The sequence below is a fragment of the Borostomias antarcticus genome (genome assembly GCF_949987555.1).
Source record: "Borostomias antarcticus genome assembly, chromosome: 6".
NCBI lineage: Eukaryota > Metazoa > Chordata > Actinopteri > Stomiiformes > Stomiidae > Borostomias > Borostomias antarcticus.
Window position 1 is genome coordinate 23,350,421 of NC_140239.1, and position 15,262 is coordinate 23,365,682.

General features: G+C 46.7%; 1 protein-coding gene across 3 annotated transcripts; it reads right to left on the minus strand.

Annotated features, from left to right (window-relative positions):
* Positions 1-379: 379 nt before the first annotated feature.
* On the minus strand, positions 380-14,073 carry meis2b (Meis homeobox 2b; the record flags this gene model as incomplete). Of its 3 annotated transcripts, XM_084440357.1 has the most annotated exons (12): positions 380-438; positions 559-648; positions 806-864; positions 1,964-2,040; positions 4,178-4,317; positions 8,918-9,025; positions 11,597-11,747; positions 11,973-12,023; positions 12,454-12,504; positions 12,871-13,012; positions 13,457-13,686; positions 14,062-14,073. In XM_084440357.1, 12 exons carry the CDS (start codon positions 14,071-14,073, stop codon positions 380-382), a joined length of 1,170 nt encoding a protein of 389 aa, XP_084296483.1. The 3 variants fall into 3 exon arrangements, with proteins under 3 accessions (XP_084296483.1, XP_084296485.1, XP_084296484.1); XM_084440359.1 differs by lacking the exon at positions 14,062-14,073 and having other exon boundaries at positions 8,918-9,032; positions 11,601-11,747; positions 13,457-13,680; XM_084440358.1 differs by lacking the exon at positions 14,062-14,073 and having other exon boundaries at positions 559-640; positions 783-864; positions 8,918-9,032; positions 11,601-11,747; positions 13,457-13,680.
* Between the last annotated feature and the right edge of the window lie 1,189 nt (positions 14,074-15,262).

Below are 15,262 nucleotides of genomic sequence, written 5' to 3' on the forward strand. Positions count from 1 at the left end.
TTACATATAAAGAGCTCTATTAATCAAGGTAAGTGTCATTATAGCGTGGCTCATTGAGCAGTGGAGTGTGGGTGTTAAATAAAATTCGGTGTGCTCCAGTGCCTCCGGCAGGCGATACGTCTTGATTTGTGAACTGTCAGCAGCCCAGAGAGCTGATAGGACTGGAGGGAGTATTACCACTCTCTTAATCAGATTGGGCCCACGGAAGGAGAGGAGAGAGGGGAAACGGAGAGAAATGGAGGAAGAGAGAGAGAAGGAGTGATGGAGAGGAATGGAGGAACTTTTGAGGAGGGGGGAGGGGGGTTGCGGGTGACAGATGCAGCAGAAGGGATAGAGATGCTACTTACTTCACCCTGTTGTTCGGGCTCAGCTGGAGGGTTTACATGTAGTGCCACTGTCCATCCATGCCCATGTTCATACCCATGCCACCCATTGGCCCTTGGGGAGGAACCAGAAGGAGGGTCAAATCCTATACTGTAAAAAATGCCTCTCAACAACATACTTATAAATAGATAACAGAGAGGGCTAAAACAGTATCTATCTTGAGTGACTGCCTACCGCCAGGTCGAATTCCCATGTGCTGCTGACCGTCGAGTACGAAGCCACCCAGTGGCTGGCCGTCAGGGCTGTAGCCTGTTCCCTGACTCACTGCACAGGAAGAGAACACAAGTTCAGTCATGGGAGCCATCAGAGTGGATCAACCAGAGCGACATTCGATAACATTCTTCATATCCATATATAACGATAGTCATGACTTCAGTATGGAAGCAGCAAGGTATCACGGAAATCAGTTGTAATGTTTTACCTGCTCTGTTAGACTGGTCAATCATAGGCTGTACTATTCTCCTTCTGGCATTGATGAACCTGGAAAGGAGGGGCAAATCACATATTTGTTATATCACACACAGAATATTGTTATATCACACACAGAATATTATACACTGTTTGGTTTATTCAAATCACAAGGATGTATGTCTTATAAGGACTATTCAGTCACCTCTTATTTTTGATTCTCCTTTACCTTAGTCTATGCGTTTCAATCTGATTTACAAGGCGCTCAGGCAAAGCATTTAGTGTCCGTAACAGAAATGTGTCATTCCTAAAAGGGTTTTACACAAATGTAGATCTTCCATGTCTCTAGGGATTAGTTCGATAATCTGGTTTATTCTTATTGACATAATCTGGGGTATTATGAGAAAGTCACATTTTTAAAAAGTCTATTGATTTGGGTTGATCTTTTTAGCCTCGGGGTGCGGTTAAGGTTAACTGCTTTGTCAATTTTTGCCAGGGGATGCAGCCTCCAAATAGACAGCTAGGTGCATTTGCCTGCTTTGATAAGTGTACTGAGGAGAGCCAGGGCTAAACCCCGCCATGCCCCGGATTAGAGGTGCACGGCCGTGTAATTATGTCTGTTGAAAACGTGATACAATTAAAGAAGACCCCACCACGGATTTGGGGATTAATTGAGCACAGCGATGTCATCGCAATTAATCCAAAACCTGACCCTGTGTAAGCTGCAAGTCAAACGATGCTTGTGATGATGACACAGAACTGTATCCTCCAGAAACTAAATCCAGTATCTGGTCTCTTTGCCTCTGTGATCATTTGATTGGACCCCCCCCCTCCCCGCCCCCCTCCTGAAAGGCTAAGTCATCTACAAAGGGGGCTGTGCGCCCGGCCTAAAGATGCTTTAATCCATCATGTCATACATGTAAAATGAGGCTGCGGGTGAGGGGGGGCTGGGAGGCGGAGGGGCTCATCTCCCCTTTAATGTTCCAGGGTGTCCCAGACAGAGAAGATAGATAGCATATGTATAACGGTTTAATCTCCAGAGCTCAGCTTTGAGCACCGCTTCCCTTTCACCAGCATGTCTGAGCACAGAAACGGGAGGCGTACTACTGACCGGTATGAGCAGAGCTGATGTAGGGGGTTTGGGTTTGTGTGCTAGTGAAGCGATACTTACCAATTATTTACTTGGAGTATGGTGAGGCCCGTGTCAGTCGCTAACTGCTTCTTCTGTTCCTCTGAGGGATATGGGTGCTGTCAGGGACAGAGAGACAGACATCAAAACTGCAGCCAAAATCAGTTTTCCTTTAAAATGGCCATGTGTACAGTAGATCCAAACCACATTTCACTTGTAGGCTATTTTACATCAGGGAAAAATCCAACTCAGGAAATGTAATCACATTCTGTGACAGACTTGCGTATACAGTACAGTGACTCCTGTCAGCATATGCACAAGTCAGTCACTCTAGTTAGCACATTAAGCACCAAGCGAAAAACCACGACTGACCACTGCTTGGCCCTGAACACTTCTGTCTCAAAGCGTGTGGCATTGTGTGACATTATTTGACATTACTTGACAAATGATCGGGTTTCATACAAAAAGACACAATGCTAGCCTTTGTTTGGGTCTGAATAGGGCCAGTCCCCTGTCCCCCTGTCCCCTGCCTCTCGGCTGGCTATATGACAGAGGGAGGAGGGTGGCAGATGGCAGACAGAGGTGACCCGTGTACTGGGTGCAGGGTCGTGGGCGCGTCCCCATTTTGGCGCTGTCAGGGCAGTAGCCACCTCCTGTGGTCAGCGGTGAGGGATGAGCTTCCGAGCACTTCATTTTAAAATGGCCTTTCAGGCATTCACAAACACACACACACACACACACACACACACACACACACGAAAGCACATGCACACACACACACACACACACACACACGCCCACACACACACACACACGGAAGCACATGCACACGCCCACACACACACACACACACACACACACACACAAACACACACATACGAAAGCACACGCACAAACACACAGACTTTGGTGACAAAGCCCATTGTTGCCACAAGTGATCCTCATGGTCACCTCCCAGCTCGGTGGTTGACAGTCAAGTGACGAATGACTCAGTGCTCCTCCCTGAATCCAGAACCCCCCTGACTTATTCTATTGCTAGCACCTCTGTCCAGTCCCCATTTCTACTAGAGTGCCGTCTCCTGGCCTGAGTCCTCCCTGCTGTACAACACTGACATGGTACTGTATGCTCGGCTACTCAGAATACTCAGGCTTCTGTCAAATAGCGGAACAAGAAAACCTTTAAGGTGGTATTTCAAGAGGCAACAATTACACTGATACAGTGTAATGAAAACAACACAAACATCGCTTTACACAGATCTCTTGATTAGCATGTAGGTGAAGGTTTCAGTATTGCCTGCATGGAAACCAACAGTTATGACCAGGCTAATGGGCTAATAATGAATACTATAATGAATCTAAACCTTTCACAGCTGCATTCTCTTCTCTTTTTTTTTTTAAACGGGATCTTTTGAGGCACACGGAACCGACCACAAAAGCAGGCAGCTAAGACTTGCTACAGAGAGCCCCTCCCAACCCTCGACACCCCAGCGCACGGTGGAGTCTGACAAAACATAATCCCGCTCCTTTCACACCCTCTGCCGCCGATGAATGCTTGATCGCCTGGGTGTTGCAATGGGCTTTTCAGAGGCCAAAGTCCCCTCACACACTTTTCAGGGACACATCCTGCCATGGCAAACACTTGTGCTTAACAAATTAGCCTGAAAGGCGATGGGGAACAGTGAGGGGATAATTCAATTAGCCTCCGTTTTTGTCTGGAAAATCTAAAGGTGGGCCTGGAGGAAGGGATTACTAGTGGTACAGGACCTGTGTGGGCCTTTCACACAGCCAAACAAATAAGGAGCTACGAAAACATCAGAGAGCGGGAGAAGCAGAGAAAGCGAGGTTTCTTTCGGCTCCGCAGATAAAAGGTGAAACTCTCCTCATGGGGATTCAACTCACCCCCCCCCCCCCACCCCCTTTCATTTTTACTGGACTTTGAAATAGTCGCACTGATGCTGAACAGAAGAGCTGAACTCCGGCGAATGTCTGCTCTGTTGTGTGAAACCCTGCCCATTCCTGAGTAAAGTGGCATCCTTCTAAACGAGGACTATAATAATGGTCAGGCCATGGTTAGACGACATGCTCCACTCATCTCTATAAAGCTCACCGTAGCTTTGCGAAAAGGATTGTTAGCTAACTAGAAACATAAGAAAACCGCTCACCGGAGAACTACAGAGCGACGAGCAGATGCCCTTGTATAGAAGTGTGGGATGCCTTGAGGGAGGATAGCCATGAGGCCGGGCTAGTCTGCCTTACCGTAAGGTGCTGGAACAGCCACGCTCGCATTATATTGGTGGCCACTTTGGGGAAGATGCCTCGCTTCTTCTGCCTCTTCTTATCCTGGTCGTCCTCGTCTCCCGTGCCCGGTGATGCCAGGCTATTGTCCAGGCCATCTCCTGATGTCAGGGAGAAGGAGGGAAAAAGAGAGAAGTCCTTCATTTAGACCCATCTCCTCCGTTCTCCACAAACACACAGTGAAAGGGCTTTCCCAAGCCTATTGAGGCTAGCTAGGACAACACAAGGTTGCGAGTCACACCTCAACCCCACTCTGTGAAGGAGTAATGAAGACAAGTCCATAGTGAGAGAGGGCTCAATAAAACCAAGAGCTATTAATCCAATCTGAGCTACACGTTTGACATGAGGTAATGACTGCAGGAGCCGTTCGCTTGACATGAAATAATGAATGCTGGAACCGCGGCCCACTGTATACAATGTACACCACTCTTATTTATGGACTAATGATTCGCTTGTGGACCAACAAAGGCAAAAACAATACCAAACACAAACCTTGGGCCCATGGAGGTATGAATGCATTATAATACCAACTCCCCCACTGCCCTGTTTGAAGTGTTGAAGCTCATTTGGCTGCGTATGGATGTATGTGTGTGTGTGTGTGTGTGTGTGTGTAAGGGGGGGGGTAATCACCTTTGTGCCCCCATGTGTCCACCGACCCCCCTCCGTCCCCCCCTCCCAGACTGTCTGTGTTGGATTGTCCGCGGGTCGCGCGGGGAGCACGTTGCGCCCCCCCCCCTCCCCCCACCCCCGCCATTAGCATGCGTCCTTGTTTGATTTCAGTGGGAACCTCGCGCCGACCGAGGCAGGAGGCTCCCTTTAAGCTGAGATTTCCGCGTCTGCCCTCGCCGCCCTCGCTGCACAGGGGGCACTCCGCACGCTCCCTCATCCCCATTAATTGTGCATCAGCCAAGATGATTTACTTTTAACCGTGGTGGTTATTTTTCTTGCCCTCGGGGCAGAGATGCCTTGAAAGCCTGCCTGGAGGGCATGTGAATTATGCATCTGAGAGACTCTCCCCCTGAGGGGGGACAGGAACCCTACTTTTCTTAAGATTCGCCCTGGAATGTCTTTTTGTTTTTGGGGATGCATCAATCACAGGCGCCTATATGCACCATATTCATGCATAAATATTTCAGCTAATGAATATTGACGTTAAAAAGGATGAGTTCTGGGGTCAGGGGCTGGGAGTTGTGACTGATGGTGTAATCCAAGTCAAGGACAGGACATTGTCTCCCTCTCCCTGGTGATACTTCCCTTTGGTCATCTTCTCTTACTCACCCCCCCTCTGTCTCACAGACCATTTCTATCACTTTAATGATGGGAAGTATGGTGGACTGTTCAAGCTGAATGAGGAGAACCCGGAGACGAGTTGAGTAGCTCCCTGTCATTTCAAATAGGACACTTAACATCCTGTCTTCCAGATCTTGAGAGACAGAGCATGGCGTGGGGATGTGATGTAAATCTTGCAGTTATGACTTCAAATTATAGGGGTGAATAAACTTAACTACCTCACAAACCATATATAAATGATCCTTTCATCAACTCTATACAGCCACCTTCATATGGAAAAACATGCTTTAACTTGAACTAGTCTTTGGATGCTGGGATGAGATGACTAAAAGATAAGAGCAAGAAAGAAAGAAAGAAAGAAAGAAAGAAAGAAAGAAAGAAAGAACAGAGAGAACTCACTTGGCCTACAGTCATTATATCTAAGAACCCCCCCCCACCCCCCGACTCACACACACACACACACACACACACACACACACACACACACGCACCACCACCACACCCCATGCCCCTCCCCTCCTCTCCCCACCCCTCTCGTTCTCCTGCTCCAGAGAGGGAAGGCCGCAGGGCAGATCCACCGCTACGCTAATCGCTTCTGACTGTTCCCTGGCAACTCGGCCAATCTAACCAGTGTGACGGTGCGCTCTCAAAGTCCTGCCTGTGGAAGGCTCCCGTGGCCTAGCCCTCTCGCCTGCCTGGCTGGCTGGCTGGCTGGCTGGCTTTCTGCCCCAGTGGTTGCATGCGTGACACAGAGGCAGAGTGGAGGGGGGGGGGGGCGCGGGGGGAGGGGGAGCGGGGTTGGCTGCCGCGGGGAAGGCTGGAGTATAGCCCCAGGCTCTTCTGGAAAAACAGCACCCTAAGATATGGGGAGGAGGAGGCAGGGTGCCCCTCTCCTTCTCCCTCTTTTCTCTTGCTCTCCTCTTCTCATTTCTCTCTCTCTCTTTCTCTCCCTCGCTCTACGTTCTGCCTCGCTCCATCCCGTTGCTCATCCTGTCTTCCTCTCATTTCTCTCTATCTTGTTTTTCACTCTCCTGCCTCCTCTCCCCCCCCCCCCATCCTATCCTGCCTGTCTCTCTCCCTCTCTCTCTCTCTCTCTCTCTCTCTCTCTCTCTCTCTCTCTCTCCCTCTCTGTCTCTCTTTCTCCCTCTCTCTCTCTCTCTCTCTCTCCCCCCCTCTCTGTCTCTCTCACTCACTCAGGTTCTGGTTTCTCCTCTTAGGTGTGACTGGGACAGCTAGACGGGGCCAGGCCTCAGCTGATGACATGTCCATAAGACAAAGTGCAGCCTGGCTAGCAGAACTGATTGCTGTATCCCAGCATGCATCAGTGATGCAAACCCAGTGCAGCTCACCTAATGAGCTCAGCAGGCCCCTGATCCATCACTGGTGACACGTCTCAGCCCCTCCTGTTATTGCCAATGATGCACACCACTAAATGGAACTGCCTGGAACGTCTCCAAGAGACGGGAAGCCCTTGGGTGTGAGATGTTGACAATGCTCTCCCAGGATGGTGAGTCTAGCCTGGCCTGAAGTATACTATTGATTAGGAGTAGTGATAGGCTGAAAGCCGAAGACCAGATTGAGATGAACACGTATCCCCCGACCACCAACCCCCCCATCCCTCCATGCACCTCTCCTGAGAACCCAGCGTGACAGATTCTATAAGGACATTAATGTCATTAGACTGTGATGTCATTGGCATGTCACCAATGACAGCGTCGCATTCCATCCTTCTGTGCGGCTCAAGCTCTGTCAGAGCGGGCAACAAAGATGCGATGCATCCTGCTTTGGCATTCCCTCCTTTTAACACTAGTGTACAGGAGCTTCACGGCTCCCGTTGGCTCCTTTTGTTTTATTTTTACCTTTGTAATGGACATTCCTAGCCCCCATCCCGCCCCCCCCCCCCTAAAAAACATTCCTAGGATAGCTCAGGCCCTCCAGCTTAGGCCATCTGAGCTCTCACCCTGGGGGGGAAGTATCAAAGACGGCCCCTTGCATATCACACAGCTTACAAGCAAACAACCCCGCTCTGTAAGCCGTGGGTTAGCCACGCGGCTAACCTAGCCGCGCGGTCAAAACCCCACCACCTGACCACATCCACAGTCACGCCCCATCATGCACAACCTGTGGTTACCACTGGCCGCAAGCACACGGCCACCGTTTTGCACTCCCGTAAGATAAGAGTGTAGGTTTAAAGGCTTTCATCAGGCCAGAGAGGCGTGACTAATGTCCATTAGACAATAGGAGCCCCCCCTCACAGTAGCAGGTGCTTTGAAGAGCGTTGGTAATCCCCAAGCCTGTGCCTGCTCTGCCGACGTAAGGCCCCCCCGGTCCCTTCCTATGGTGAAACTGTTTGCTTTGCGCGTCCCCTTGAATGTGAAAAGGGTGAAAACATGGCAAAGAGGCCTGGGGAGAAGCAGCAGGTATGCATGCCACGGATCCTGGATCAGCAGCTAGGCTCTGATCATTCTGGCCTCCTCTCTGCCTTTGTTCCTCATACATAAAGTGCTCCGTCCTTGCAGCCCCACAGGGGGCATTCTGTCCCGTCCCCCCCCCCCGCGCCTCATCCGCTATACATTCTCCCCGGGGTCAAAAGGGCACGGACCTCGGGCGTCCCCCGCTGCTGTTTAAAAAAAGACACCCAAAGGAGGAAGCCATTCAGCCCATCCTCTTTGCTGCCCTTGCACATTGCTTAGTAAGTGTATTTAATTAAGGAATATTTACAGTGGGATCAAATTAACTCAGCTGCAGCATTCCGTTTCAGATAGTAAAGATAGTGAGGTGACTGGAAAAAAAAACCCTGAGGTAAAATCTGAGACAAGAGAGAGTTAATCTGTGTTTGTGACTGCCCTTTCATCCCCTGAATGTCTCTTGTCTTGCAAAGCATCCTCCCATTGTTTTCATCAATAGCCTGGCCATTGATGCCTGATGGGCTAAGGGTGGAAAGTTGCTTTAAAGTCTTCTATTTTTACTTTGGCCATAGCAGAGAAAAACAAAAACAAGTCATAAAAACGTTATGCCCTCCACTGAGCTCATCACAGACCAAATCAACAGCAGGCACATGGGAGAACCCCATGTCTGGACATCACCAGGCCAAACCCCTGACACTCATACTTGAGCAAAATATCACACAGGCTAGATTAAACTGTCACACTACTGTATCTCTACTACCGGTAACTATAGTTATTCTATAAGCACTATTCACGTCACAGACTCGTGTTTCGATGTCAGCTACATCCCTTTGCAGGTACCAGCGTTATCCAAGAAAACAGCCAAGGACAACAGCTTATTTTAAGAATCTCATGAAAGGTTCAAAGAGCTACATGTTAGAATAACCATTGCCTTTGTATGGGGTCACCGGTGAGGTCACCTTTGATATGGAGCACATTGGTGGTTGGGTGGGGGGGCTCTCACCGAGTTCACTGCTGTTGTCCCCGCTCTGGGAGACATGACCCCCACTGGAGGGCCCCGGGGTGCCAACGGAGGGTGTGGAGTGGGCGTCGTCCAGGTCTCTCCAGGATGCTGGGTTCTGGGGTTCAATGAGAGGCCAACACATCCCCCACACACCAGGAGAGGAGAGAGAACACAGTGAGAGGAAACACATTAGGGCAAAAAGACAGTAGGTTGAAAACATCATTGAAATCAAGCAAACGCAGACTCAAATCAAGTCCATTCATAAGGATGACGAAACTGATCTTGAAATCAGTTAACGAATGAACATAAATAATCCCAAGCCCTGAAAGCCAAGTTACCATTCTCCCTGAGAAGAAGCTTGGATTAGACCTAGCAAAAAGGAAATGTAACCGTTAGAGGTAAATGTGTTGAGCAGAGCTGATCAGAGACAGAGAGAGAGAGAGCAGCATGTGAATCCTCCGGTGTCCTGGCTGTTTCTGTGGCCCCACTACCTGACAGAAGCCCTATTTATGGGGACGTTGGGCAGGCGACTCAGACAGCCCTAAGCCGAAGCCAAACAGCAGCCCCCTCTTCAACCTCTTTGCGTCAGCTGTTTGCCGGATGGTGATCAGATGAAGAGCTCGGCGAATGACAAGAATAAGCACAACGACAATGGCGCAGTGTGAATGAGGCCTCTCAGCCATGGTCCCTTTTTCATGGGGACACACAGTAATTACAAGCTTTCTGTATGCACTGTCGTTCAAAGAGGTGCCATGTGTTTCTACGTTTATCAAGCTAATGAGGGACTTCTCTCCAGCGAACCATCTGTTTCAACTGTCATAGAGTATCGCCAATTTCTATAAATGCATCATAGAGAACAAGCACATTTATAAAGACAAGAAATCGGAGAAAAGGGCAGAGGATGACCAACCAGCGCACATTACTTTTCAGGTTAGCTGATTTCAACGCATAGATCGGCGTTAACAAATCAAACTTTAAAAGCTGTCATACTACTGGCGCAGTAACATGCATTGTCCCATAAGGAGGCCTTCAGAGCCCTGTCTTCTGTCTAGTAGGCTGGGGAGCCACTAATGAGGATTTGAGCTCATAATTTGCATATAAGCAGGGGATGAAAAAATAAGGGCAACTCTTTTCCATATAATAATGTCACAAAGACAATTAGATCCACAAGAACACACTGATCCATTTATACTTTCTTAAACCTCGCTCTTTGTAAGGCTTGGCCTTCACCATAGCAATAGAATGAGTAGAATCAACATTTAAATCTGACATCTTGATTATACCTCAGGTACTCCAAGAGGAAGCCCCCACATGTACTGTTCTGTACATTACCAGATGCCCTTGCCAATAAAGCCATACAGCTGCTACAGTAGTCCTCTCAAACGATACCTAGCTCTAACATGCGTAAGGGTTAACGCTCATGTAGGCCGCACAGTTGTGCATGTGTCTTTAAAGCAGCGCATACAAAATGCAGAGGTTGAAGGTAAGCAGCATCACAGGAGGGCCAGCAGGAGAACGTCTCTGTCAGATTAATGAGCCTCAGGGAAAGCTCAAACATACATCACGGGCAAAGTGTGTTTGTGTCACAGTCACTGATTGACTCAGTCAATACAGATGACATCATCCAGATATGTAGATCCAATGAACTATACAGCCTGCCTTTTTCTGGAAGAAAACGTCTTCGTTTTACACTCAACAATAATTACTAAATGTGATACTACAGTACAAGAAGTACTATACTGCCATTATTCCAGTTCCTTAAGAATGTTGCCGCCTGAATATGCTCTATTATAAATGGGACAAGGGCTGGTTAATAGGAAGAGCCAGTGTAAGGGTCCCACCATGGGACAATAGAGTGACAAAGTCCCCCCTCTTTACCAACAATAATAATCCGATCGGTTCAGCATTCAAGTGTTAATAAAACACTGGGCTTTAGAGGCAGGGATGGAGAGGGCGAAAGAGCAAACAGCATCCTGCCAGCTGCACTCACTGGACACTGCAGCTGCCAGCTTCATCACCACACATCATCAGTCAACATCATCATCACATGTCCTTAAAAAAATGATTGCCCGACTTGTCATAACTGCAAAAATGTACACGAGAAGGGGAATTTAAATTTAATATTCTTTATACAGCATATTTCAATAGTCATTCTCTTTGATTAAAGAATGATTAATTTATACAAGAGAGGGAAAGGAGCTCAATCTTTTGATCATTTTCAACAAAGACGTTTTTCCCTGATGCCTTCTCTTTTTTCTTAGGAGAATTCTATGAAAGTCCCCTCTGAAGGCTTGTCTACCCAGCGCCCTCAGCAGGACTGTACACTATCAAACGGCTGAATGGATCATAATAACACATGACACAACAGGCTAAATACATCAATAATGAACTGTGACTTATTGATAGGATATAGAGCCCACTTTGTAGGAATTCAATTATAGGCTACTTACTGAACTCTAATATTTTGTATTTGGGTAGCCTAATTTATTTTGCTAACATTCCATGGAAAATCCAAAAGATTAGGCTAGCCTACTCAAATATTCTTGTACAATAACCTACTAATATTTTCTGAAAAATATCGTTTATCGCGTGTAAACGAGTCACTCAGAGAAATGAGAGCACGCCATGCAACATGAATAGGGACGCCTCCCAATATCAAGTTGTCCTATCAAAAGACACTCACGTGCTCTGCGAGGTTCGTGGAGGATCCCGACAGGTCGTCAAACTCGGATTTGCTGCCGTCACGATCGTCAATTACCAAGTCGATTGGCATTTTCCCTTTCAAACAACTAATGTACCGATGGCAGAAGTTGTCGCACAACTCGTGTACCTGGAATAGTACAAATCATAAAATGTTTGTTAAAAGCACACTCAGAGGATAACGAATAGGCTAGTGGTGAAATATTTAGCAAATTAGAAATTAGCCTAATTTCAAGAAATTGCGTGAAGAGCCATACAATTGTGTCGCCATGAGGAATAGGCTACGTAACAGAAAAAGAAGTCATTAAAAAAAGTAAAATAGTCACATTACATAAAAGGGCCTGTTAACATTTACCTTTTCTAATTCCAAAAGATGGAATCGTAGAACTTGAATAGCTTGGATCATCTGGAAAATAAAATGATTCAGTCTGAGTGTCACAGGCATAGTAATATGAGACTTAAGTACCCCTCAAGGAAAAACTCTCACTGTCCAGTAATGCATAATGCACATTTAGGATGCAATGTGCTTATGGCTAAGACAAGTTACAGTATGTTACATTACGGAGAACATTGTCTTTTCTTATTCAAATGGCTGCATTAGCACCGAAATGGCTCCTCGAGAAACTGCTTTGGGGATGCCCAAGGCAAGGACCTCGGCGGCTTCCCGCTGCAGAGAAGCAGAATAGGGCTTTGACTATCCGTTCGTTTCCTGTTGCTTCTTCAAAGGAACGTTTCATTGAACATTAACACTCGCATGCGGCCAAAAAGAAAGAGCTCAAATAAGTCATGATTGGCCTAACATGCATGCAAAGGTTACAAAAGAGATGGATGCTTACCAAGTTATCCAGCTCTGGATTTGACGAAAATAACGGTTTCTCTGCACGTATCTAAGAGGAAAACATCGTTGTTACTATTATTGTTTGCATTTAACCATTCGGCATTGATAAACCCGAAAAAGATGAGACAGTGATCTGTCTAAAAGTCTTGGCCAATATAATAGAAGACACTGAATCATTCAAGTGAACTCTTAGATAAAGAGTGCTATGTAGGACCATTAAGGGGATCATATGCAAAACTATTCCAGATAGAATCCTTTTCGGAGCAAACATAACCATTTGGGTTTTCCAAACAGCGCCTCGCGGACCTGAAAGGGCTCTATCTGCATGGCTGCTGCATTGACCCATTCAGAGGCTTCCACTTTTACAAATGTGTTTTAAGTGCAGGCTAAAGTGCAAGCCATAAACCAAAATTACCTGTTTCGCAAAGACAGCGATGTCCTCATTGAATGAGTCGGAAGAGCAGACATCGCCGCCCGCTACTCCAGGCTCCCTCGGCGTGCAGGTCGCCAGCTCGCACTTCTCAAACACCAGGGCAAGCAGAGGGAATAGCGGGTGACTGCGTTGTGGAGACAGGGGTCATTATTCTCTTCAAACAACCAATGCAAACTATTTTTTACTGATAAGAATATATAGGCTATCAATTAATTGTGGAAAAACTAAGCCTGTTTTTAGGCTACTGTACACTTCAAAGGCTATGCTCGGTGTAGTCAGGACTTTTTTTTTGTTAAAAAAATAAATAAAATATATATATATATATAAAGCAAGACTACTACAGGTAGCCCTACTGTAACTCTGTGTAATATGAACTGGTCAATATCATATTTGGATATGCGCGTAAATTGAACTGTCGAGCAAACCCCAAATTCAATTCGACCATGTTATGTAGGCTAAATGTTGAGGTTTCATATTTTCCTCCTAAAATGTGTCTTTGTTTTTTTTTACTAGTCTATATAAACATTTCGTTTTTACTAAAGTTTAATGCAATGAGTGAGATGCGCACCCATATATTTGATCCTTGTCTCTTTTTAGTGCGTCGTTGACCGCGCTGCCCATACTGCTGGGCATGAGGTTGTGTGGTACGTGGGCTCCATAGTGCTGTGTTGGATGTGGTGGCGGACCATGGTTGAGGTGGTGGACTTGTGGTAGCGGCCGAGGGGCGTGCGGGTCTCCGTACATAGATGCAGGGACTCCGACTCCGTCCATTCCACCATAGTGGGCAAGCTCATCGTACTGGAGGAGGGGGGGGAGAGAGAGAGTGTGAGAGAGAGATAGAGAGAGAGAGAGAGAGAGAGAGAGAGACTACCATGAGAGACCGATGGGCAATGACTTGAGTGCCATACTTCAGATAAACTGTTTGCGTAAACCCTTTCCAAACACAATAGCTTACATTAACAGAGCCAAACTTCCTTTAATGCGTGCCGCGTCTACTCGGGGCTATGCGTAGCCTATTCCAAAGAGTCAAACCCCCCAGGTTTCATGAAATTGTTGACCCACTCAAGTTTTAAGCCAATAAACACACAATTACAAGAGGCATCAAACTACAAATAATAATATAATAACAGCCAAATAATATTTTTTTAGATCACAATTTATGTTAAGACATACCCTTTGCGCCATCGGCGTGCGCAATTTGAAGATGCTGAGGAGTATAGTTTGTTTCAATGTGGAGTTGAGGTGTAGTTTATCAGTTAGATGTTTTACATCCAACTGAGATTTATAATCCGCAGATGTAGCAGCACCAAGAAGGACACGAGTGTGTATTCAACCCGCATAAACTAATGAACAATCGTCAGAAATAGACAAGAACCGATGATCATCAGTTCTCCAATAATCTCGTCGATAACGCGCATGTATTGGTCCAGCTGTCAATGACTGGTTGTCAGGGTAATCTCTATGTACATTGTCTTCAGATTATTAGTTCCATAGGACAGTGTCTCTCCAAAGCACAATTTTCCCTTTTAGAAAGAAATGTAATCGGAAAGAGCGTCCCGGGGCAAACAGCTATGTCGATGTGTCTTTTCTCGTGGCCATCTCTTCCCGCTCCGACATGAGAGGGTGTCAGCGAATGTTGGCAGGTTAGCTGTGAGCGCGCTTATAGGATAGACTGGCTTCACTGATCAGCGAGAGAAGGTGATGACGGAACCCGGAAAAGGGTGGGTGTAACCAGTCCTAGAGCTAAATAAAGGGGGACTGGAGAGATGCCTGTGACACGCCGGCGAGTATTTGCATTGGATAAGCTAGTGGGTGACGCAGAAGAACTGTCACATCTTGTCACCGAGCCTAGTGAGAACATACACTGCAATTAGCACAAAAAACGAATTTGGCAGTAATTCAACATCCATATCCCCAAGAAGGTTATACGATAGCAAAAATATAATTATAGACAACATCGACATTTTTAACCATCTGAGCATTTCAAGCCTTGCAAGACTATATGCTACAGTACCATATGATAGGCTATCGATAGACGATTGTCTTTGGAACATAAATTTTGGTTGCCTTGGGGAAAAGCCATTAGTTCATAGTGCGTAGGCCTATACGTGTGCAAAGTTATGGATAGCCTACTTGGATAGCCTACACTTGACAGTAACTGACTGGTTCAAGTTTAAAGGCAAGGGGTGAACTTAATGTTTTTCCAATTTCTAGAAACGTAGCCTATAGACAGGAGACAAATATCGCATGATATGACAGTGGCCTAGTATAGCCTATCAGGGTCGAATTAGCCTACATTTGCCCAGATTGTCCTCGCGAATTAACCTTGTCAATCAAGTTTATGTTATTAAAAGAGCTGGGTAGCCTATTTTGG